Here is a 24,483-nt window from a genome sequence, read left to right as displayed (position 1 = left end):
CCCAAACAACAAAATATTAGTTAACTTGATCTGGAGGTGGTCAATGTGTGCAGCACCAAACCACAAATTTGTACCAACAGCAAACATACAAGTTTCTTAGAGGCATGCCTGGCAGCCAAGAGAACGTCAACCACTTCTGGAAGAAGGTCAAAGGTGTTCAGTTATCATTGCTCAATATGTAAATATGAAGGTGAAGATTGCAATGGCCTTGGTGCAGAACCTTGCTATGTTGTGGCGACAGTCTGTCCTCCCGGAGAAAGAGCCTGATCAGTGGACAGATGCTGAAGCACAGGAGCTCCGGATACAATACTCTCCACTCAGATGACTGGGGCCTGGTCAGGCAGGAGTGGGATCTCCAGAAAGGCATACATAATTCTTAAGTTCCACTCTAGGCCGAGTATGTCCTTTTAGATAGAGGTACCTTGGAAACTCGAACGCGCAGAAATGATGACATTGTGTGTTCTCAGTGGGAGTGCGTACGGTTCTCCCCATTCGTGGAAGAAACTTTTAGGCACCTCAAGATGTACCAAACACTCATGACTTGCTATGCGTCAACAGTCCTGCCAAGGAGACCACCACCGGGAAAATCTCTTAATAGTTTAACCATTTAACTAGGCGTAGTAATTCCTGGAATAGGATCCCACCCGCCCTGTTTGCTGCAATGGTACTAGCCTCCCCCTAAGAGGGCCAGTGGCAATACTGAATGCACGAGAGGCAAACCGGTCCTAAGAGACACTGAGAAAGAAACCTTAGAATAGATCTACAGTGGAGGAGCATGGATCAATGCGATCACCGAAAGAATCGCGGAGAGAAGAGCCGATCATGATTTCCTCCAAGCAGCCGTTAAGCAGTCAGAGCCCCACTGAAAGGCATTGGGCATGGTGGGAACTTTTACTCTGTCTTAGGAGTAGTGCCCAACCCCCTATCATTCTGTAGGTTCAGGAACAACCTAATATCAGTTTACTGAGGGAGGAGCAAATTGTTTGCCTCATCATCATCATGTGGAACGGTCTAAACCCATTTAACTGCATTCAAATCAGAGCCAAACCAGGCCTCCAGGGTCCTATAGTACTGGCATCAAGTGGAGGTTGGGGACAACTTTACAATGTTGGGGGCGGATCAATAGTGATCTTGCAGCACAACATAGGACTGACCCTGGTGGATATGGATAGCTGTTCAGGCCAGAGTGACATCAGAATCAGAGACAATGCCAGTGCAGCTGGGACCAGCCTGGAGCTGTAGGCTGAGCTGGCAGTCTACAGAACGGGGTACAGGGGATAAGTCAGCAACAGGGAATGACAGCAGCAGAAGTGGGACTGGTGGCTGCGTGGGGGCTCAAAGGTGCTCCAGAAGGAGACTGATTTCACTTAACAATTTGCAGTACATACTATCTGTTGTAGGGGTCAACCATGGCCCGGGGGAACTTGGGGAGCCCCAAGACCAGCCTAGGAATCAGCTCTGAGTCGACAGTCATGGGAGGAATTTGAACTGTCTAATGGAGCCTACATTGCGTCTTGACTTTTCTGGAGTGGCGCGCAGATGACAAATTTTGCTTGGTCTTCTTGTGCTGGAGTTGCAACATGGACTTACCAGAAGACCTAGACCTGGAGTGGGATTTGATGTGGGAGCAGCCTGGTGATTTGGAGTCGGAGCGTTTAATGACTTGGTGCAGGATCTGGAGCATTGCTTCAAATGTAACTACTGAACAAGTTACTTACCTTCGGTAACGATGTATCTGTAAGAAACATTAGTTAGTTAGATTCCTCACCTTAGAATATCCCCAGGCGTCAGACTGGATCCGGAAGATTTTTCGTCAGCAATATCCCTTGCGCGTCGCTAGGCGTCGTCTGCGGCTCCGCATCCGTCGTCGGCGTCGTGCGCCGGAATGACGTCGGAGTACTTAGACGCCGCCCTCGCGCGCTGACGTCAGTTCTTGTGCATAGCTTTCCGCGCCAGGGACGCAGAGCCATGCAAGAGACCGACACTGGTCCCAAAAAATCTAGGGCCCTGAAAGGGATAGCCTTAACCCTAGATGTCAGTTCGCAGAACGGGGAGGATGGGTGGGTCGGTGAGGAATCTAACTAACTAATGTTTCTTACAGATACATCGTTACCGAAGGTAAGTAACTTGTTCATCTGAAAGAAACACGTTAGTTAGATTCCTCACCTTAGAATAGATACCCAAGCAATACCAACCCCGGTGGTGGATCTGCGAACCAAGATCACACCAGAAAGTCCTGGAGGACAGAACGGCCAAAGAAGCCATCCCTCCGGACTTGGCTGTCTAGGCAATAGTGCCAGGCAAACGTGTGCAGCGAAGCCCACGTCGCCGCCTGACAGATGTCCTGCAAAGGGACTCCCCGTCCCAAAGCAGTAGTAGCCGCCGTGGCCCGAGTAGAATGGGCTCGCAGCCCAACAGGAGGGTCCTTTTTTGCCAAGGAATAACAGATTTTTATACACAAAACGACCCACCGGGAGATGGTCCGTTTGTGCACAGCTTTCCCTTCTTTGCACCCACGTAGCCAACGAAAAGCTGGTCGTCCACTCGGAACCGTTTAGTGCGGTCCAAATAAAAGGAGAGCGCACGTTTTGGGTCCAGACGGTGGAGCCGCTCTTCCTCTTTGGAAGGATGCGGAGGCGGAAAGAATGTGGGCAAGGTGACAGATTGCCCAAGATGAAAGGGGGTCACCACTTTCGGTAGAAAGGAAGGACGAGGCCGAAGGACAACCTTGCCTGGATGAACAGATAGAAAAGGAGGCTTGGACGATAGAGCCTGGAGCTCACTCACCCGTCTAGCCGAGGTGATAGCTACCAGGAAAGCAGTCTTAAGAGTTAGAAGACGAAGAGAACAATTGTAAAGAGGCTCAAAGGGAGCGCACATCAGAAATGTTAAGACAAGATTCAAGTCCCATGAAGGCATTACGAAAGGGACAGGAGGGAACGTGTGAGTAATGCCTTTAAGAAAGCGTGACACTACAGGTGACTTGAAAAGAGAGGGCTGATCAGGAAGCCGTAAGAAGGCAGAGAGGGCAGCAAGATAACCTTTCAAGGTGCCCAGAGCAGAGCCCTGCCGGGGCAAAGAAAGAAGGCAGAGGAGAACCTCAGAAAGAGGGGCGGAAAGGGGATCCACAGTCTTTGCTGTGCACCATGCCACAAATTTGTTCCACCGCCAGGCGTATACCGTCTTTGTGGAGGGACGCCTGGCTGCCAGAATGACATCACAGACTTCAGGAGGCAAGTCAAATGGCATCAACTGCCGCTGCTCAATCTCCACGCATGGAGGTGGAGGCTGGACAGGTTCGGGTGGAGGACCGTCCCCTGCTGCTGCGACAGAAGATCCTCCCGAAGGGGCAGACGTATCGGAGGATCGGTCAACATACTGAGTAGCTCGGGATACCAGTACCTTCGTGCCCAACCCGGAGCCACCAAGATGACTTGGGCCCGGTCGCGCCTGATCTTCTTCAGCACTCTGGGCAGAAGTGGTATAGGCGGAAAGGCGTACAACAGACCGCAACTCCACTCGCGACTTAAAGCGTCGCCGAGCGAGTGCCGCCTTGGAAATTCCAACGCGCAGAACTGCTGACATTGCGCGTTCTCGTCGGTGGCGAATAGATCTAACCAAGGCTCTCCCCACTGCTGAAAGAGACCTTGCGCCACCTCGGAGTTCAGACGCCATTCGTGATCCATCATGCACCGGCGGCTGAGTTCGTCTGCTCTGGCGTTCAGAGAGCCCGCCAGATGTTGAACCACCAGGGTGATGCCCTGGTGTTCCAGCCATGTCCAGAGGCGCAGAGCCTCCTGACAAAGGGTCCACGACCCCACCCCGCCCTGTTTGTTGCAATACCACATGGCGGTGTTGTTGTCCATGAACACCTGCACGACACTTCCCCGGACAGAGGGAAGGAAGGCTTTCAGTGCAAGTCAGATCACTCTCAGCTCCAACAAGTTGATGTGGAGGCGAGACTCCGCCGGAGACCAGAGGCCTCTGATCTCCGCCTCTCCCATATGGCCACCCCATCCCAGGAGGGACGCGTCCGTCACTACGACATGCTCCGGTAGGGGTAGGGAGAGGCTCTTGCCCGTGACCCAATCGCGGTCCGTGAGCCACCACTGCAACTGCTGTGCAGTGCCCTCCGAGATCAAGACATGGTCGGACAGGTTGCCGTGATGCTGGGCCCACTGAAACTTCAGGTCCCACTGCAGAGCCCGCATGCGCCGCCTGTCGAGAGGCACTAGTAGGATGCAGGAGGCCATCAGCCCCAGAAGCCGCAACACTAGCCTGACCGAAACCCAGGATAGAGGCCGAAAGATGTGAATCGGGGCCTGTATATCCCGGACCCGCTGTTCCGGTGGATGAACCCGGAACTGCGCCGAATCGAGAACCGCTCCGATGAAGAGGAGCTTCTGAGAGGGGCTCAGGTGTGACTTCGGCACGTTGATGGAAAACCCCAGCAAATGCAGGAGATCCACCGTAGTCTGGAGGTGGGAGACGACTGCCTGGGGCGAGCCCGCCTTCAACAACCAGTCGTCGAGATAGGGGAAGACTGGAACCCCTGATCTGCGCAGATGAGCTGCGACCACCGCCATCACTTTCGTGAACTCCCGAGAGGCACTGGTAAGGCCGAAGGGGAGCACGGTGAACTGAAAGTGCTCCTGACCCACCGTGAACCGCAGGTAACGCCAGTGGGCCGGCAGGACGGGGATATGGAAATATGCGTCCTGCAAGTCCAACGCTACCATCCAGTCTCCAGGATCTAGGGCAGCTAGAACCTGAGCCAAAGTCAACATTTTGAACCGTTCCTTCCTGAGGAAGGCATTGATGTTCCTGAGGTCCAAGATAGGGCGTAGGCCTCCTTTGCCCTTCTTGGGAACCAGAAAGTAGTGGGAATAACAACCACGACCTACTTCTGGGCTCGGAACGCGCTCGACGGCCTCCTTGGCCAAGAGGGCTGAAACGTCCTCTTGTACAATATTCAAATGATCCCCCGAGATACGGTGGTGCTGCGGTGGCATGGCTGGAGGGGTCGTCTCGAAGGGGAGGGAGAAGCCCCTTCGGACGATTTGCAGCACCCACCTGTCCGAAGTAATGGTACGCCAGTGGAGCAGGTGATGGCGAACCCGGCCTCCCACTGGCGTGGAATGGGCCTGAAAGCTCGGACTAGGAAGGCTTTGAGGCAGATGCTGCCGGGGTGGATGTGGACTGACCTCCAGTACCGCCTCGGCGGAAACCACGTCCACGACCGCGTGCAGGCTGGTTCTGCGGCCGGTGGCTAGGCGGACGTGAGGAGGTGCCCCTTCCTTGGCCACAAAAGGAGCGAAAAGAGGAAGTTTGTGACCGCGGGGCCGAGAGGCCGAGAGGCCCAAGGACGTGGCCGTAGCCCGGGAGTCCTTGAAGCGAGCCAGCGCACTGTCCGCTTTCTCACCAAAAAGGCGAGTGCCATCAAAAGGCATGTCCATGAGTGTGCTCTGGACCTCCCCTGAAAAGGAAGTGGACCACAGCCAGGCGTGACGTCGAAGCGCCACCGTGGTAGAAATCGCCCTACCCAGCGAGTCCATAGTGTCGAGTCTACATCGGATTGCATGGCGCGCTGCATCTCTCCCATCGGCCAAAGCCGAGGAAAGCCGCGCCCGGGCCTCCTCCGGGCACAGTGGCAGCACGTCCTCCACCGTATGCCACAGAGAGTGGGAATAACAGTCCAAGAGACAGGCAGTGTTCAAAGACCGCAGGCCCAAACTGAGCGAGGAGAACAGCTTCTTACCGAACTGTTCCAGTCTCTTGGAATCCCGGTCCGGAGGAGCGGACGGGATGGAGGATTGGGAGGTAGAGGCCTGGATAACCAGACTCTCGGGGTGGGGTGTTGGGACAGAAAACTGGGGTCGCCCGGAGCAGGGCGGTGGCGCCTGGCAACGTTCCTATCCACAGGAGGGACTGTGGAGGGCTTGGACCAGGTGCCCTGCAGAACGTCAGTGAGGGCCTCATTGAATTGCAGCAGAGGCTCAGTGGAGCATGCGGCAGACTGAAGCACCTCAGTGAGGATGTTAGTCCTCACAGCCACGGCAGGCAGCTCAAGCCCAAGGGCTGCGGCCGCCTTGCGCAGCACCACAGAAAAAGCTGCACCCTCCTCCGAAGCCACAGTCGGAGGAGAGATGAATCCAGTGTCCGGTGAGGTATCCAATCCACTGGCCTCCCCCAGTTCATCTGCCCAGTCCTGAGAAAGTTGCTCCTGAAGGGCCATAGGGTCCTCAGACCCCTCCCATTCGCCCCCGTCATCCGATTCCTGGTAAAACAGGAGGAATGATCGGAGCCGGTCGATAGACAATGTGTGTCTCTAGCGGCGTTGGATGCAGCGTCGGGCGGCGCCGCATCGGCATCGGGACCGGACAGGGGCTGAACCGGGGATCGACGTCGACCGGAGTCGGCGTCGGGGGTGGTACCGGTGTCGGCGCCGGCGGAGGAGGCGTAACGAGGTCGACCGGCGTCGACGGGGGCCCAGGCTCGGGCCCCTTGGTGACCTGCGGCGTTGGGGCCGGAGCCTCCAACGGCGCCGGAGCCGCCGGCACGTGAGGTCGCCCAGTCGAGTCCGCGGGGCCCGAAGGCACGCCAGCGGGCGTCGACGGCGGGGCCAGGCTCCTCATGGCCGAGAGGAAGGCACTGACCTCCGCCGGCGTCGCGTCAGTCCCAGGGACCGGCGGGTATGGGGACTTGCGCGGCGCCTGCGGCTCCCGTGGAGCCGCGGGGGTGTAACCACCCGGACCCTCGGCCGAGTCGCGCGACCGGCGAGGGGAGTCCGAAGAGCAGTGTCGCCTCTTGGACTTCTTGCAGTGCTTCGACTTACCCAAAGACTTCGAGCCAGACGAGCGACGATGTCGAGTGCGGCTCCGCGACCGATCCTTGGACCTCCTCCTGGACCGGGATCGAGAGTGGCGCGGAGCCGAGTGTCGAAGCTCGAGAAGCTTGCGGGACCGCTCCCGCCTAGCTTTCGAGGTCAGGGCCATACAATCGGAGCACGACTCCGCGTCGTGGTCGAGGCCCAAGCAGTACAGGCACCGGCGGTGATGATCGGTCACCGACATCAGTCGGTGACAGTCGTCGCAGGCCTTGAAACCAGGCATCCTACCGGCACCAGAGTCGAGAAGTGACCAAAAAGAGTCGAAAAAGTTAGTCAAAAATTGACTAAAGGGGTAGCTCTCCCGGATCGGCGCTTACTGGCGCGGAAAAAAGAATAACTGACGTCAGCGCGCGAGGGCGGCGTCTAAGTACTCCGACGACGTCATTCCGGCGCACGACGCCGACGACGGACGCGGAGCCGCAGACGACGCCTAGCGACGCGCAAGGGGTATTGCTGACGAAAAATCTTCCGGATCCAGTCTGACGCCTGGGGATATTCTAAGGTGAGGAATCTAACTAATGTGTTTCTTTCAGATTCTTGTGTTTAGAGATTTAGAGTTTTGCTTCGAGGTCCCTGATCACCTTCGGGTGAACGAGTTAGCACCTGTCTCTAAGAATCGAAGCACTACAAGAAAATGTCATGCAGATCTCTGGACAACTTTTGCTTCCTGCAGAGATGGCACAGTTTAAAATCAATCGTCAGGAGAGAAGACATATTCCCTTAGCACACAATCTATTAGCTGAACGTACATGTTGGTTCTTCCGAAGAAGTTGGGAGCAGCACTCTGGAACCACATTTAAGGATGCAAAACAAGTTAACATCAGTGCACATGGGTGCCCCTATACACAGCTCTGCACAACAAATCCGTGGTGACACCAGGCCGCTGGGGAGTCCTAGTGTGTCATGTGTCTGCACGCTGGAGCAATTGCTGAAAAAACTCAAGATTCAGTTGAGTGTCTGGGATCTTTCTAAAGGTGAGAAATCTGCAGTCAGATGTGTCCCTCAGAATAAACTCTAATGTAGTGTGATGCAGGAATGTTCATACTGTTACTGTCAATCAATTTAAGGGGATTCTCCACCAGACAATGGGAAATAATTCAAGTTTATGCCCTCATCCAAAGTTTATACAGCCATTTCAATGCATGTTATGGAAAGTTGGAGGTGGAGTATTTCATTATACATGAGCCATCACAAATTTGACACATTGAGATCAAATGCCTGCAACAGAACTGCTGCTTAAATTAAGTGGTCTTTGGTACCACACTAAAGCACATCTAGCCCAATACCAAAAGATGTCAAATAAAAGGCAGACCAACTGGCTGTGTCAATGCTTGTTGTTTTAGAAAGCTTAATTAACTCTATGATGACATTTCTATTAATGCTCAATAAGTTGTACACATTGTAATTGTATAAATTAGTTAACTAATCATTAAATGTTTTTGTATAGTGCCAGATACCTTCTGTCCATTGTTACAAAGAACATAAATTTGCCCTCTCCATGGAAGAACTGAAGAGTTTGCTGCAAGAGACGGATTAGGACTCACAAAAATTTGAATGCTGCTCCTAAAAAAAGATTTAGGATTATTAGTATTTGTAAAAGTAGCAATACAAAAGACAAAAGACAAAAGGATTCTAGTGGCAAATTAACATTTTTAGAAGGCTTTATGATTAACAGACAATATGCATACTTAAACTGGCTTTAGTTCTCACTCTAAGTAACGCACAAGTTACTACTTGTGTAACGATATATCTGTAAGAGACATTAGTTAGTGATAGATTCCTTACCTTAGAATATCCCCAGGCGATTAGACTGGATCCGGAAAGTTTTGCTAGCAGTACCCCTGCGCGTCAGTAGGTGGCGTCGTGCGGCTCCACGTCCGTTGCTGGCATCGTAAGTGCCGAGATGACATCACGGAGACTACTTAGGCGCCACCCATGCGCGCTGACGTCACTTCTGTACACGACTTTCCGCGCCAGGAACCCAGAGCCGTGCAAGAAACTGACCACTGCTGCCAAGAAACTAGGGCCCTGAAAGGGATGACCTTAACCCTAGTAATCAGTTCACAGAACGGGGAGGATGGGTGGGACGGTAAGGAATCTATCCCTAACTAATGTCTCTTACAGATATATAGTTGCACAAGTAGTAACTTGTGCATCTGAAAGAAACACGTTAGTGATAGGTTCCTTACCTTAGAATAGATACCCAAGCAATTTCAACCCTGGTGGTGGGTCTGCGAATAGATTACACCAGAAAGTCACGGACAACAGAACGGCCAAAGAAGCAGTCTCTCCGGACCTGACTGTCAAGGCAGTAATGCTTGGAAAACGTGTGCAGTGAGGCCCACGTAGCAGCCAGACAAATGCCCTTCAAGGGAACGCCGCGTCCCAAGGCAGTAGTGGCTGCCGTCGCCCTGGTAGAATGGGCTCGCAGCCCCACAGGAGGCTCCTTCTTAGCCAACTTGCAACAGGCCTTGATGCAGAGAACGACCCACAGAGAGATGGTCCGCTTGTGCAAAGCCCGACTTCTTTTGGCACCCATGTACCCAATAAAGAGCTGGTCATCCACCCGGAACCGTCGTGTGCGCTGCAGGTAGAACGAGAGCACACGTTTTGGGTCCAGCCTCTCTTCCTCTTTCGAAAGATGCAGAGACGGAAAGAAGGTGGGCAAAGTGATGGTCTCCCCAATATGGAAGGGCGTGACAACCTTTGGCAAAAAAGAAGGACGGGTCTTTAAAACCACCTTGTCCGGATGAACAGAAAGGAAAGGAGGTGTGTAAGAAAGAGCCTGGAGCTCACTCACTCTTCTGGCAGAGGTGAGAGCTACCAGGAAAGCCGTCTTGAGAGTGAGAAGACGCAAAGGACAGGTATGAAGGGGCTCGCAGGGAGCGCACATCAGATATGTCAAGATGAGATTTAAGTCTCATTGAGGCATTATGAACAGCACGGGAGGAAACGTGTGCGTAATGCCTTTCAGGAAACGGTTAACAACCGGGGACTTAAAAAGAGAAGGCTGATCTGGAAGCCGTAAAAAGGATGAGATGGCCGAAAGATAACCTTTGATAGTGCCCAGGGCAGAGCCCAGCCGGGCCAAAGAAAGAAGGATCAGGAGAACTTCAGAAAGAGGGGCAGAAAGGGGATCCACAGCCCTAGCTGTGTACCATGCCACAAACTTGTTCCACCTGCAGGCGTATACCGTTTTAGTGGCGGGACGCCGGGCTGCCAGAATGACATCACAGACTTAGGGAGGAAGATCGAAAGCTGTCAACTGTTGTCGCTCAATCTCCATGCATGGAGGTGGAGGCTGGACAGGTTCGGGTGGAGGACCGTCCCCGGCTGCTGCGACAGAAGATCCTTCCAAAGAGGCAGCTTGATCGGGGGGTCTATCGCCATGCTGAGTAGCTCGGGATACCAGTATCTTCGTGCCCAATCCGGAGCCACAAGGATGACTTGGGTCCAGTCGCGCCAAATCTCCTTCAGCACTCTTGGCAGAAGTGGTATAGGCGGAAAGGCGTACAACAGACCACAACTCAACTCGTGACGAAAAGCGTTGCCGAGCGAGTGCCGCCATGGAAATTATAACGCGCAGAACTGATGACATTGCGCGTTCTCTTCGGTGGCGAATAGATCTAACCAAGGCTCTCCCCACTGCTGAAAGAGACCTTGCACCACATCCGAGTTCAGACGCCATTCCTGATCCATCAAGCACCGGCGGCCGAGTTCGTCCGCCCTGGCGTTCAGAGAACCTGCCAGGTGTTGAACCACCAAGGTGATGCCTTGATGTTCCACCAATGTCCAGAGGAGCAGAGCCTCCCGACATAGGGTCCAGAACCCCACCCCACCCTGTTTGCTGCAATACCACATGGCAGTGGTGTAGTCCGTGAACACCTGCACCACACTTCCCCGGACAGAGGGAAGGAATGCCTTCAGTGCAAGTCGGATCGCCCGAAGCTCCAAAAGGTTGATATGGAGTCGCAACTCCACCGGAGACCAGAGGCCTCTGATCTCCGCCTCTCTCCTGTGGCCACCCCATCCCAGGAGGGAAGAATCCGTCACCACAGAGTGCTCCGGTTGGGAAAGGGTGAGGGATCTGCCGTTGACCCAATCGGGATTCGTGAGCCACAACTGCAAATGTCGTGCAGTGCCCTCCAAGATCTGGACATGATCGGACAGGTTGCCCTGATGCTGCGCCCACTGGAACTTCAGGTCCCACTGCAGAGCCCGCATATGCCATCTGGCATGTGGCACCAGCAGGATGCAGGAGGCCAGAGGCCATAAGGCCCAAGAGCCGGAGGGTCATCCTGACTGAAACCCGGGACAGAGGCTGAAAGATCGGAATCATAGCCTGAATATCCCGGACTCGCTGCGCGGGAGGAAAAACCTGAATCAGCGTCGAATCCAGAACTGCTCCAATGAAGGGGAGCTTCCGAGAGGGACTCAGGTGCGACTTCAGCACATTGATGGAGAACCCCAGCAAATGCAGGAGGTCGGCCGTAGTCTGAAGGTGGTTGACGACTGCCTGGGGCGAGCCCGCCTTCAGCAACCAGTCATCGAGGTAAGGGAAGACTGACACCCCTGACCTGCGCAGGTGAGCTGCGACCACCGCCATCACCTTCGTGAACACCCGAGGGGCGCTGGTAAGGCCGAAAGGGAGCACGGCAAACTGAAAATGCTCCTGGCCTACCGTGAACCACAAGTAACGCCGGTGGGCCGGCAGGACGGGAATGGGAAAATATGCGTCCTGCAAGTCCAACGCTCCCATCCAGTCTCCAGGGTCGAGGGCAGTCGAGACCTAAGCCAGAGTCAGCATTTTGAACTTCTTCTTCCGGAGGAAGCAGTTTACGTTCCGGAAATCCAAGATGGGATGCAGACCCCCTTTGTCCTTCTTGGGGACCAGAAAGTAGTGGGAATAACAATCACTCCCTACTTCCGGCCCAGGAACGCACTTGATGGCCCCCTTGGCCAAGAGGGCTGTAACTTCCTGCTGGAGAGTTGCCAAGTGTTACCCCGACATGCGGTGGTACCGAGGTGACATGGCTGGAGGGGTGGACTGAAAGGGAAGGGAGTAATCCTTGAGGATGATCTGCAACACCCACTTGTCCGATGTGATAGCGTGTCAGTGGGGGAGGTGATGGCATATCATGCCACCCACTGGCGTGGGGTGCTTCACAAAGCTTGGATTAGGAAGGTTTGGAGGTAGAAGCAGTGGAGGTAGACTGACCCCCACGCTGATTCCCAGACCCGCCCCTGCGGAAGCTGTGTTCGCTGCCACGCTGAGGCTGGTTCTCCACAGGCTTGCTGAAGGAACGTGCCTGGGAGCCTCTGCCGTGGCCAAAAAAGGAACGAAAACCAGGAGTGGCTGGGTTTTTCGTGGAAAGACCTAAGGACTTGGCCGTGGCCCCTTAGTCCTTAAAACGCTCCAGTGCACTGTCGGCCTCATCTCCAAACAGGCGAGTGCCATCAAAGGGCATGTCCATGAGCGAGATTTGGACATTTGGCTAGAACCCGGTAGATCTCAGCCAGGCGTGGCAACGAAGCGCCACAGTCGTAGAGACTGCTCTACCCAGTGAGTCCGCGGTGTCCAAACCACACCGAATGGCGAACTTAGCCGCATCCTTACCCTCGGCAACAGCTTGGGACAGCACAGCTAGGGTCTCCTCAGGACACTGAGGCAACACCTGTGCAACTGTATCCCACACAGCGTAGGAATAGCGTCCCAATAGGCATACGGTGTTCACCGACCGCAGCCCCAAGCTGGCTGAAGAGAACAATTGCTTACCGAACTGCTCCAGCTTCTTAGAGTCCTTATCCGGCGGAGCCGTGGGAAAGGCACTCTATGACGTCGAGGATTGGATGACCAGGCTCTCAGGCGTAGGATGAGTGGTCAGAAAAGCAGGGTCACCAGGTGCCGGGCGGGGACGCTTGGCGACATTCTTATCCACAGGGGCCCCTGTGGCTATCCGCGACCAAGTGCCCAGCAAGACGTCAGTGAGGGCGCCGTTGAATGGCAGCAGGGGCTCCGACGAAGTGGACGCCGTCTGGAGCACTTCAGTGAGGAGATTAGTTTTGAGGGCCACCGTAGGGAAATCAAGGTTGAGGATCTCATCTGCCCGATGGAGCACCATCGTGTAGGAGGCGGTCTTCTGCATGGTAGGCGGTAGAGAGGCAAACCCTGGGTCAGATGAGACGTCGAGGTCGCCGGCATCCTTCAAATTGTCTGCCCAGTCCTGCTCGGAGTCACACTGATGGGCAAGAGGGTCCTCGGACCCCTCCCAGTCGTCCTCCACCTCTGCCGCATGAGGGACAGACCGCGGCGGCAGAGCAGGAGCCGGAAAAGTAACAAACAGGAACGGTGCCGAGAACAGCGCCGGGAACGGCGCCGGCCGGGGCCGAGCCAGCGCCGTGTACCCAATGCGGATCCCAGGTAGGAACAAAATGGTCCTGGAACCAGGGCAAGGGTGGGACAAATGGCACCCACTGCGGCGCTGGAGCCAAGGGTGGCGCTGGGGCCAAAGCCGGCAGCGATGGACCTTGTGGCGCCGGGGCCGGAGCAAACGGCGCAGGATCCTGTGGCGCTGAGGCTGAATCCGCTGGCGGCCCAACAGGATCCTGACGCAGGGCCCGAGGGCGCGCCGGCGAGAGCCCGAGGCCTAAAAAGGCGGTCCATGGTAGCAAGAAATTCTTGCACCTATGCGGGAGTAGCCGACGGACCCGGGTAAGGTGGGTAGGCCGCGGGACTCTCAAGCTCCGAAGGAGCTGCGGGGGCATAGCCCCCGTCCCCCTTGTCCGCATCCGAGGAACGACAGGGGGGACGGAGAGCGAACACGCTTCTTCGACTTTTTAGTGACGTCTCTTACCCGAATCCGAGGGTGAAGACTTGGAGCCCGAGGAGCGATGACTGTGGCCCTGCGAGCGTTCCCGGGAACGGCGCTGTGACGAGTGCCGGTGCCGCTCCCTGCCGGACCTCCAGCAGCTTCCGGTGCCGCTCCTTCAAGGCCTTCGGGCCATGGCCCGACCGGACCGGGAGTCGTGGTCGGTCTCCAGGCAGCAAAGGCAGACATCATGGGGGTGCGCCACCGACATTTTGCGACAGCAGGCCCCACAAGACTTAAACCCAGGCATCCCTACGTGCACAAAGGAAACCAAAATTGTACAGGAGACAAAAGTCTCAAAAAGGGTAGTCAAAAAAGGTACGTGCTCTAACCGATCTGCTCTTTCTGGCGCGGAAAAAAAAAGGACTGACATCAGCGCGCATGGGTGGCGCCTAAGTAGTCTGCGTGACGTCATCTCGGCGCTTACGACGCCAGCAACGGATGCGGAGCCGCACGACGCCACCTACTGACGCGCAAGGGTACTGCTAGCAAAACTTTCCGGATCCAGTCTGACGCCTGGGGATATTCTAAGGTAAGGAATTTATCACTAACGTGTCTCTTTCAGATTGTTGTCTCAACATTCTAATGTCATGTACCAATTTAATGTAACATTTTCTCAGAGCAATTTACCCAAAAAGAAGCAAGTACCTGTAACTTCAGTTTTGCAGTGTTGGTACCTTTCATAGATTAGAATAATATGCAATACATTCATTTCGCATTGTCAGGGTTGAATAATTATCATCAAAACGGCTGTAGACCCAAAGAACACTAGAAACAAATGCACCTTGTTGAAAAAGATTGCAAACTCCAGCAAATGGGTTGAATGTGTTGAGTACTCCCAGTGCCCTCTGTCTGGTAACCATAGAGCAGATTTTCAAATAACATGAGTGGAAGGATGAAGAAACAAGCATTGGCAAATCCAATACTTCTTGCCTACAAGAAAGCTATTGGCTTTGTTAATCTTTTTAGTTATGTTGCACAGCAGCGTGTCTGCTGTGTAGTATGGGCGAAAGAAAAAAAATTAGCACTGTCTGCATCACAGTGGTTTTATTTTTATTGCTGGGGGCAGGAGGCATCACTGAGGGAGGGAGAGCAACATTAAGGATGTGGGGATAAATAGCTATGTCGGGCCAGCTGTGTCCACAGTTCAGCTGTGTCCACAGTTCAGCTGTGTCCACAGTTCAGCTGTGTCCACAGTTCAGCTGTGTCCACAGTTCAGCTGTGTCCACAGTTCAGCTGTGTCCACAGTTCAGCTGTGTCCACAGTTCAGCTGTGTCCACAGTTCAGCTATTTTTATGGATGTTGTGTGGGGCAAGCAACGAAATCCGAGTGGAGGGTGTCATAGTATTTTGTTTTGTTCAATGATATAGGTTTATTTAGGAAAATTATCCCCATAGAGGACAAAAACTAACTATAAAAACAGTAATAGCTTCATTTATACTCCAACAATAAAACCAAATAATAAAAAATATATTTTTGCTAGGAGTCTCTACAGTCAAAATACTCTTTCTTAATAACCATGCTGTAGGAAGTAGGATCTGCTTTAATGGTTACCCGGACTTTTTTGCTGGTGTCATACTATTTTTCTGACTTGGCCTGCTGGGATCCTGCTAGTCAGGAGCCCAGTCAATGTGCTGTTCAGAGGAGAATGAACTGGAAATATTTGCTCTCAGTACATTTTTATTTGTTGACAGTTTGACTGTAATCTGAGGAAATGTTTAAATACAAGGAAGCAGCGGACTATTGAATGATCGAAGATAGTTTGTCCAACGATGGGAACATGGTAGCTAAAGTCAAATCAATGATGATCCATAGATGTTAACTGATCCAGTCATTTACAGTTCAGCTGGTGAGATGCCGGTGGAAGGAGCAGTCAATGGTGTCAACAGCAGACATGATAACTTCATCCCACTTGGCGTTGAAAAGGCTCCAGTCGACAATATTTTACTGGGAAAGATGACAACCTTTCTACAGAGACGGATGTTCAGTTCTTTTTTGGCTGGAGGTTCAGCAGAGTGTTTTGAGGAGCCCTGAAGGAAACGTGCTTCCTAGAAGTCATTTTTTCAGGTGCTTCCTTGGTAAAACAATTGAGGCATCTTCTTAGTCCTTTATTTCTTCTTGCGGAACCATCCCCTAAGGGATGTGTTTCTAGAAAGGGGAGTTTCTCTCTTAGGATCCTGCAGGCAAAAGGCTAGATGACTTTTCCTGTCTCCATGGATCTTGAAACTTAAAGTTTTTCAGATGTCTAGTTCGGCAGCCTCATTTTTGGGATGCACTTAAGGAGTGGATCATGAGCAAATCTACTTTTCAGGCAATATGCAAAGCAAGACAGAATTCTGCTCCTTATAAAGAGAGCAACAAACGGGACAAATAAAAAACCTAAAATCAACTTGCTGTGAACAAGAGGGTAAAGTTGGGAATGGTATGACCTCCAGGTTCAAAAGAATCCAAATTTCTGCAGATTTTGAAGCAATAGAAACAAGAATTGCCTCATTCCTTTTGCAGAAGAAAAAAAACATCTGAGCTATGGTGGGAGTGCTGAATAAATTTAAATTATTGTCTGGAGTTCAGCTGCTTTTCACTGAGGATAATGTGTTAATAAACACTGTTCTTTGGGCTTATGGTTATAATGACCAAGTTTATTGGTATATGAGCATGATGGTGGGTGTAGGAAAGTGGGGTTCTGTTGCAGTAACACCCCCAAACTTTAGGTAGATTTCTGATTCACTTTGACATGATGTGCCCTGAGTCACTGCCAAACATGCTCCCAGGTTCTGTGTTTTTGCCCAAAACTGTACCTTTGCCCACACATTTGGCACCTCTCTGGCCACAGCTAAGCGCCTTATAAAAGGTAGCATGGGTACCAAGGGCACTGTGACCAAGGAAACCCTCTAGGGCTGCAGCACCTATTGTGCCACCCTTAGAGACCCTGCATCTTTACACCCACACACTGCCAGTGTTTTGGTGCAGAGTCGACGTGGCTCACATCCCGGTGTGCCTTGCCTGCAACACACTGCATGTGGCCAAGTTAAGTTAACCCTCTAGCAGAGTGAACTAGTCCACAGGTGAGGGTACAGTTGCATGAGCACTATATCCCAACAATGCCTAGGACGATTCGTAGACCATGTAAGTGCATTAAAGTCATGAAGAGAATAATGTCTGGAAGTTAGACATTATGAACCACACAACTCCATAATGGCTTCACTGACTCCTGGGAAGTTTGGTAGCAAACGTCCCAGCACATTAAACCCACACTGATGCCAGTGTGGGATTTAATGTAAAAAGCACTCACAGGGCATCTTAGAGATGCCCACTGAAAACCGACCAGCCATGGTGTGGTTCCTGAATGGCTACCTACCAGTTGCCACCACCAGACAGGTTTCTGGACCCCTGGGTATAGGGTCTCCGCTCTCTGGGTCCAGTAATAAAGCCCATCCTGGGCAGAGGCGTCATGCCTCCTCCCCCAGGATGGTCTGGGTCCACGAAGGAGAAGCTTCAAAGGCCTGCCGCCTTTGTTAGGCCCCCCCAGCAACTGGTTCCCAAATGTCCCTTTTTTATTTGCAAATTGCCTAGCTGTAGATTTTGAACCCTAGCTCTCCCGGCACCTAGGGAAACCTAGCAAGCCTATACATTTTTGAAAACTAGACACCCAGGGGAGGTACTGCCATTTGCTTTCTCCCCCACCGCGGGGGTCGTGCCAGGTGAGCGTGGGTTCTGTCTCGGGAGGGCCTACCGCTGAGCCACTCCCAGGAAAGGGACGGGGGCCATCCCCGGTCCCTCACGCGTCGGTCTGGCCCTCCCTGGGGGAAGAGGCCCACCAAAGTCCAGGTCCTCACCCAAGCGCCCCATGTGGCAAAGGACCACTACGCCGGCTGGGGTGCGCCAGGGCAAGGCCGGGCCCTGTGCCTACGGTGTGTGCTTGCAGGAGGCGGCTGAGGGTTTCGGGTTGGCGTCGGTCGCTCGGGCCGCTCCGCCGTTAATGATCCTTCCACAGGTTTGTGAAAAGTTGGCCTGATATATGATGTCACTAATTCTAGTGTACACCTTGTATCAGTCCACCTTATGGTGATTGGTTGTAAAGTTAACCTTATAGACAAGCTATCCTAGTGGTAGCATGGACAAGAGCAGTCTTAGGCTAAACTCTGAATGGCATGTGAAGCCAGCTGTTATACCATATGTATTCCCTTGAATACCAAATGAAAGGACACCACAACAGATATATATAAAAATAGAATGTATTTATTCTAGTCAAACCGTCAGCACTCTTTATGAGATTCGAGGTAAGTACAACACAGTCTTATTTAAGCATACATAAGTCACACAGGTAAGTAATACAGTTAGGCCCTAGGGGCCACGCAAACCATATACTAAGTAAGTGGTATAAGGACCACTGTCACGAACACAGGATAAGCCTAGGTCTAGGGAATCGCTGGGGCTACACTATACTACCAACAGTTAGGCAGTGGGAGGCCCACGGGATTCAGGTGCAGAGTGGAAACGCTCACGCGTAATGCTTAAAAGTCGATAGAATCACTAGCAGTTAGAAATAAGCAGTCTTAGGACACTTCTGGTATAGCTAGAAAGTCGAGACTCGGAAACTAGACCCTAGGATAGTCAATACCCTTGTGAGCACCGAAGTACCCAAGTTACCTAGCCCACGGGCTGCGGGTGCATAGGTGTGAACATGCATCGGGTTTTGTCGTGGACTTCTATGGATGCCTGAAGGAAAGTTGCTGACAGGCAGTCAGTGAAGAGTGTCCGGTGGATCCCAAGGTGGGGATCAAGAAGGAAGGAACCTGCAAGCAGAAGGGACAGAGTCTAGGTCACCAGCTAGGAGCCGGGAAGGAACCAGGAAGGAACCAGGCAATGTCGTGAAGATGCAGGTGAAGAGGTGAAGCTTGTCGCAGCAGCCACGGGTACCAGGAGACGTCGAGGACGACCAGGACCAGAAGGTGAGCTGTCCCACGAAGGCTCTTGCTGGCGGCGGCGTCGAAGTCGAGTCAGGACCCAACAAGCCTTGGCAAGCGGAACCCACGCAGGATGGAGGACATGCTTCTGGTGCAGACCAGGAAGGTCTGGGGTGCTTCTCTTTCACAGAGGAGCGGGTGTCAGTCTGGAGGAGCCGGACCAGCAAGTTGAAAGTAAAGGTTCATCGTCGCAGAGGCTACTAGCCAACGGGCCAGCAACCGGACAACACGTCGAGCAACACAGGTGCAGAAGGGCCCCACGCAGAACACGTGAAGTGTGGGGAGCTGATCTTCGTTGCAGATGGTGCTCGGGAGTGGGGCTTCTCAATTCCCCAAGCACAGCCTCGAGGAAGCCTCAGAAGTCGCGCTAGTCAGTTACTAGCCACTTTTCCCAAGTCGCCGGTCCCACGTCCCTCGTCGCCTCCACGGGTCTCAGCTTCGCTGGAGCTGTGGATCTGGTTCAGAGGTGTCTGGAAGTCTCGGCGCTGGTCAGTCTCTGCAGTCGTCCCTCGTAGGATTCAGTCGCAAAGCAAGCAGCGGTCGCTGGATGGTGCCTGGTTGCCCAGGGTGGTCACTCCTTGGCCACAAGGGAGATTCTTCAGTCTTCTTCCTGAGGTCGAATGTCGAAGGTCCAGAGTTTCTGTTCAAGTTGCAGATTCAGGTTAATCTAATTTAGCAGGGCCCAACTAGCTACTAATATACTGGGCTAGTGGGCTGGGCTACCTGCAAGGTCCCTCCTATGGGTGGGGCCAGGAAGGGGAGTGGCTACACCCCTTTCCTTTGTCCAGTTACGCGCCAGGACTGGGGCTGGAGTGCCCCAGCACCGGTTTGAACTGGACTATGCATCGGACACCTTGTGTGCCCCAGGCAGTGTCTCGTTTCATTCAACCCTCCCTGCCCCAATACACTAAATCCTGTCTAGGGTGGTGCTCGCACCTCCCGAGGCAGGAAACCTATTGTCCAAGCCTCCCTCGCTGGAAGGACTCCCAGCAGCAGGAGGTCAGACTTGTGTCTGTGGCAGCAGCATCCATTTTGTGATGCTGGGGCTCTGGTTAACTTTAACCGGGTAAGTAGGTTTCAACATGTCTTCTCCCTCTAGAAGGGAGGAATAATATCCTCATTGCCAGAAATGGTATGGGGGTATTATTCCAAAGTGTTAGACACCTTACACGACATGTTTCGATAAAGCCAAACCATAGTTACCATAACCGTTTAAGATAAGGCACTTTAAGAGTATATGGTAGGCTATATCATAGAACAGCTATAAGGACATGGTTCCGAAAGCTGCAGACAGGCTCAGCTCAGGCTAGAGCACCATCTCACATGTTACCAAGCACTCTGCCTCCAGGATTAAGGCCTGCCACAGGAGTGGCTGATAGGTACACATGTGTCTATATATAAGGTAGGTATAGGAATACTACACCTAAGCAAGGGGTGATTACACGACCTCGCCCCAGCTGAGTGATCAGCCAGTTGTGTCATAATGGAAGGCCAGGCCAGGGGTGGCATAATACATGCTGCAGCCCCTGGTAGGCCTAGGGTACACCTATGCCCTGGGTACCTAAGGTACACTGTACAGGGGCCAGTAAGGTGATCCTATCCAATTGGGTTATGCACCAAAAGTACATAGTATTAGTTTAGAGAGAGAACAGCTGGGCTATGGGTCTGATTAGCAGGCCCACAGACACATCTAAGTCGAAAACCAGTGAAGCAAAAGCAAAAAGTGGGGGTGAACATAGAAAGCAGACCCTACTCTCCTACAAGGTTCACATACGGAAACCTTGTTACGACTTTTACTTCCTCTAGATAGTCAAGTTTGATAGTCTTCTTGGTGCCCTGCCAGGGACGTTGCGGACCCCGGCGGGGCCGATCACAGGACCTCACTAAACTATCCATTCGGTAGTAGCGACGGGTGGTGTGTACATAGAGCAGGGACTTAATCAACGCGAGCTTATAACCCGCACTTACTGGGAATTCCTCGTTCATGGGAAATAATTGCAATCTCCAATCCCTATCACGAATGGGGTTCAGCAGGTTACCCGCACCTGTCGGCGAAGAGTAGACACACGCTGATCCGTTCAGAGTAGCGTGAGTGCAGCCCCAGACATCTAGGTGCATCACAGACCAGTTATTGCTCGATCTCGTGTAGCTGAACGCTACTTGTCCCTCTGAGAAGTTGGACGCCGACCAGTGGGGGTTGCGTAACTAGTTAGCATGGAGGAGTCTTGTTCGTTATCGGAATTAACCAGACAAATCACTCCACCAACTAAGAAAGGCCATGCACCGCCAACCACAGATTCAAGAAAGAGCTATCAATCTGTCAATCCTTTCCGTGTTCGGAACGGGTGAGGTTTCAAGTGTTGAGTCAAATTAAGCCGCAGGCTCCACTCCTGGTGGTGCCCTTCCGTCAATTCCTTTAAGTTTCAGCTTTGCAACCACACTCCCCCTGGAACCCAAAGACTTTGGTTTCCTGGAAGCTGCTCGGCGAGTCATGAGAATAACACCGCCGGATCGCTAGTCGGCATAGTATATGGTCGGAACTACGACGGTATCTGATCGTCTTCGAACCTCTGACTTTTGTTCTTGATTAATATAAACATTCTTAACAAATGCTTTCGCTTTGGTTCGTCGATCCATGAATTTCCCCTCCAGCAGCACAATACGAATGCCCCCAGGACACTCAGTCAAGAGCATCAAGGGGGCACCGAGAGGCAGGGGCTGGGGCAGGCGGCAGCTCGCCTCGCGGAGGACCACCAGCACGATCCCAAGATCCAACTACGAGCTTTTTAACTGCAGCAACTTTTGGAGCAGGAATTGCCGTGGCTGCTGGCACCAGACTTGCCCATCCAATCCTCGTTAAAGGATTTAAAGTGTACTCATTCCAATTACAGGGCCTCCAAAGAGTCCTGTATTGTTATTTTTCGTCACTACCTCCCCAGGTCGGTAATTTGCGCGCCTGCTGCCTTCCTTGGATTTGGTAGCCGTTTCTCAGGCTCCCTCTCCAGAATCGAACCCTGATTCCCCGCAGGGCTCAGGGGCTGCGCGGCCCGGAGACCGCAGCTGGGCCCTGACACCAGGGGAGGACTGCCCAGGACCGATGGAGCCAGTCCCGGGCACTTTGACACCCGGCAGGCCGGAGGAGGGAGCCCCGGACGGTGGGGAGGTGTTGTCCAAGGCCAGCCCATATGGTCCTAAGCTGAGAACCGCCAGCCCAAGAGGGGTGTCCCAGCATACCCTGGCCATCTGGTCGCCCCATTGGAAAGCATTGTGCGCGACCAGATGGCAGAGGGGAAAGGCAAGACCAGATGGCTGGGACCGACAGGACGCTAATCTGCCCACCCAGAGCCTTCACGGACGGGCTCCCGCCTGCCCTTGCAGGGCTCGGGGGCTGCACGTCCTGGGGGCTCGGAGGCTCTCAGGCCCGGACGCCCGGGGAGGACTGCCCAGGACCGATGGAGCCCGTCCCAGGCAATTTGCCACACCACGGGCCGGAGGAGGAAGCCCCGGATGGTGGGGAGGTGTTGTCCGGGGACAGCCCATCTGGTCACTGGCTGAGAACCGCCAGCTCGGGAGTGTTGTCCCGGCATACCCTGCCCCTAGTAATCCGGATGAAAGCTACCCCTCTTTCTGGTAACCTGTGCACACCGCAAGACTTCGGGGACCCTAGGCGGGGACACGCCCAACCTCCTGGAGCCCTGGCTGGGATCGGGGAGGCAAAAGAGCACTCATCGGGTCTTAGAGGGCAGCCCAGCCATCTGGTCGCCCCATAGAAAAGCATTGCGCGACCAGATGGCCGAGGGGAAAAGGCACGACCAGATGGCCAGGACCAAAGGACGCCCATCTGCTTGCCCCGAGCCTGGGCAGGAGGGGTCCCGCCTGCCCTGTGGAGGGCTCAGGGGCTCCACTTCCCGAGGGCTCGGAGACACCGGCTGTGCCTCAGGGGAGGCGCACAGGAGCGCTCGGGCGGGGACACCTGGGGGAGGACTTCCCAGGACTGATGGAGCCCGTTCCAGGTACTTTGCCACCCGGCGGGCCTGAGGAGGGAGCCCCGGACCTTGGGGAGGTTTTGTCCGGGGCCAGCCCATCTGGTCCTAAGCTGAGAACCGCCAGCCCAAGAGGGGTGTCCCAGCATACCCTGTCCCTAGTAACCCGGAGGAAAGCTACCCCTCTTTCTGGTATCCCGTGCGCACCGCGAGACTTACAGGACCCTAGGCACGGACGCACCTGACCTCCTGGAGCCCTGGCTGGGATCCGGGAGGCTGACGAGCCCTCATAGGGACTTTCAGGCCGGCCCGGCCATCTGGTCACCCCATTGGAAAGCATTGCGTGCGAACAGATGGCTGAGGGGAAAGGCGCGACCAGATGGCCAGGACCGAAAGGACGCCAATCGCGGGGAAGGGGCCTGTCCCCAGCGACCGGACCCTTGGCCTGAGGGGAAAGGCGCGACCAGATGGCTGGGACAGAAAGGACGTCAATCTGCCCGCCCAGAGCCTTTACGGGCAGGCTCCCGCCTGCCCTTGCAGGGCTCAGGGGCTGCACGTCCTGGGGGCTTGGAGACTCCAGCTGGGCCTCAGGCACGGGGAGCCCGCAGGAGGTCTCGGGCCCGGACGAGGACTGCCCAGGACCGATGGAGCCCGTCCCAGGCACTTTGCCAGGCCGCGGACCCGGGGAAGGAGCCTCGGACGGTGGGGAGGTGTTGTCCGGGCCCAGCCCATCTGGTCCCGGGTTGAGAACCGCCAGCTCGGGTGGGGCGTTCCAGCATACCTTGACCCTACTAATCCGGAGGAAAGCTACCCCTCTTTCTGGTAACCTGCGCACACAAAGTGACAAAGGGGACCCACGGCGCCAGACCTCCTGGAGCCCTAGCTGGGATCCGGGAGGCTGACGAGCCCTCATAGGGACTTTCAGGCCGGCCCGGCCATCTGGTCACCCCATTGGAAAGCACTGCGTGCGACCAGATGGCTGAGGGGAAAGGCGCGACCAGATGGCCAGGACCGAAAGGACGCCAATCGCGGGGAAGGGGCCTGTCCCCAGCGACCGGACCCTTGGCCTGCTTGTGGGACAGGGAGCTACCGCACCCCAGGGCCCACCGAACAGAGCTCAAGCCCTGGGCCCGGTCCCCGGTGGCCTGGCTTGACCCGGGCCTGGTGGCTCCCTGACCATGCCCAGCTCCGTCCTCTCTCCTCCAAGGCTCGAAACCCTCACCGGGGGTCCACACTCATCGTGTTTCCAGCCAAGCAGCCCAATATCGCCACATAGGCACAATCGACCACAGTCCGGTCTGGACCGTGCCCCTGGGCCGCCATGCCCATGGCGACCGGACCCCGCCGGAGATCTGACTCAAGGGCATCCCTCCCAGCCGGAGACGAGGGCTGATTCACCGGCCTGCCACTTCGCCTCTGCCAGGCCCCGCTTGCACACAGGAGAAGGGGAAGCCCTGCGCACAGCCTGTCTGCCGACCGCACCTCCCGAGTGGCGCAGGACGTTCAGAAGTCGCTGCCATCCCAGACCGGTCCCAGCTGTCCTCTGCTCAGGGCTTCTCAGAGCTCTCCAGGGGCTCCTCCTCCGGCTCAGCGCCCCTTTCAGGCAGGGCTGGCCATTTTCCTTGACTATTAAGCCCCCACGTAGTGGGTCTTACAGAACCCTGGGGGAAGGAAAAAAATTGGAGCTAGCACTCCCCGGGAAGCCGTCCACGGAGGTGGGCGCCCAAGGCATGTGCAGCCGGTGGGACACCACAGACAGCCACGTGAGGCATGCA

General features: G+C 54.4%; 1 protein-coding gene and 1 pseudogene across 5 annotated transcripts in view; both read right to left on the bottom strand.

The window, feature by feature from the left end:
* Window positions 1-24,483, bottom strand: part of CEP192 (centrosomal protein 192) — a 1,978,693-nt gene that overhangs the window by 476,964 nt on the left and 1,477,246 nt on the right. For all 5 annotated transcript variants that reach the window (XM_085605862.1, XM_085605865.1, XM_085605864.1 and 2 more), the window contains exon 38: window positions 8,347-8,452. In XM_085605862.1, the coding sequence (XP_085461988.1) occupies window positions 8,347-8,452 (106 nt within the window). The remainder of the gene's footprint in view (window positions 1-8,346; window positions 8,453-24,483) is intronic.
* On the bottom strand, window positions 20,480-21,172 carry LOC146831518 (18S ribosomal RNA; annotated as a pseudogene; the record flags this gene model as incomplete).

Source organism: Triturus cristatus, chromosome 5_1 (assembly GCF_964204655.1).
Source record: "Triturus cristatus chromosome 5_1, aTriCri1.1, whole genome shotgun sequence".
In the NCBI taxonomy this organism is placed as follows: Eukaryota; Metazoa; Chordata; class Amphibia; order Caudata; family Salamandridae; genus Triturus; species Triturus cristatus.
The sequence above is the reverse complement of the archived record's forward strand: the minus strand, read 5'-3'. Positions and strand labels throughout refer to the sequence as shown.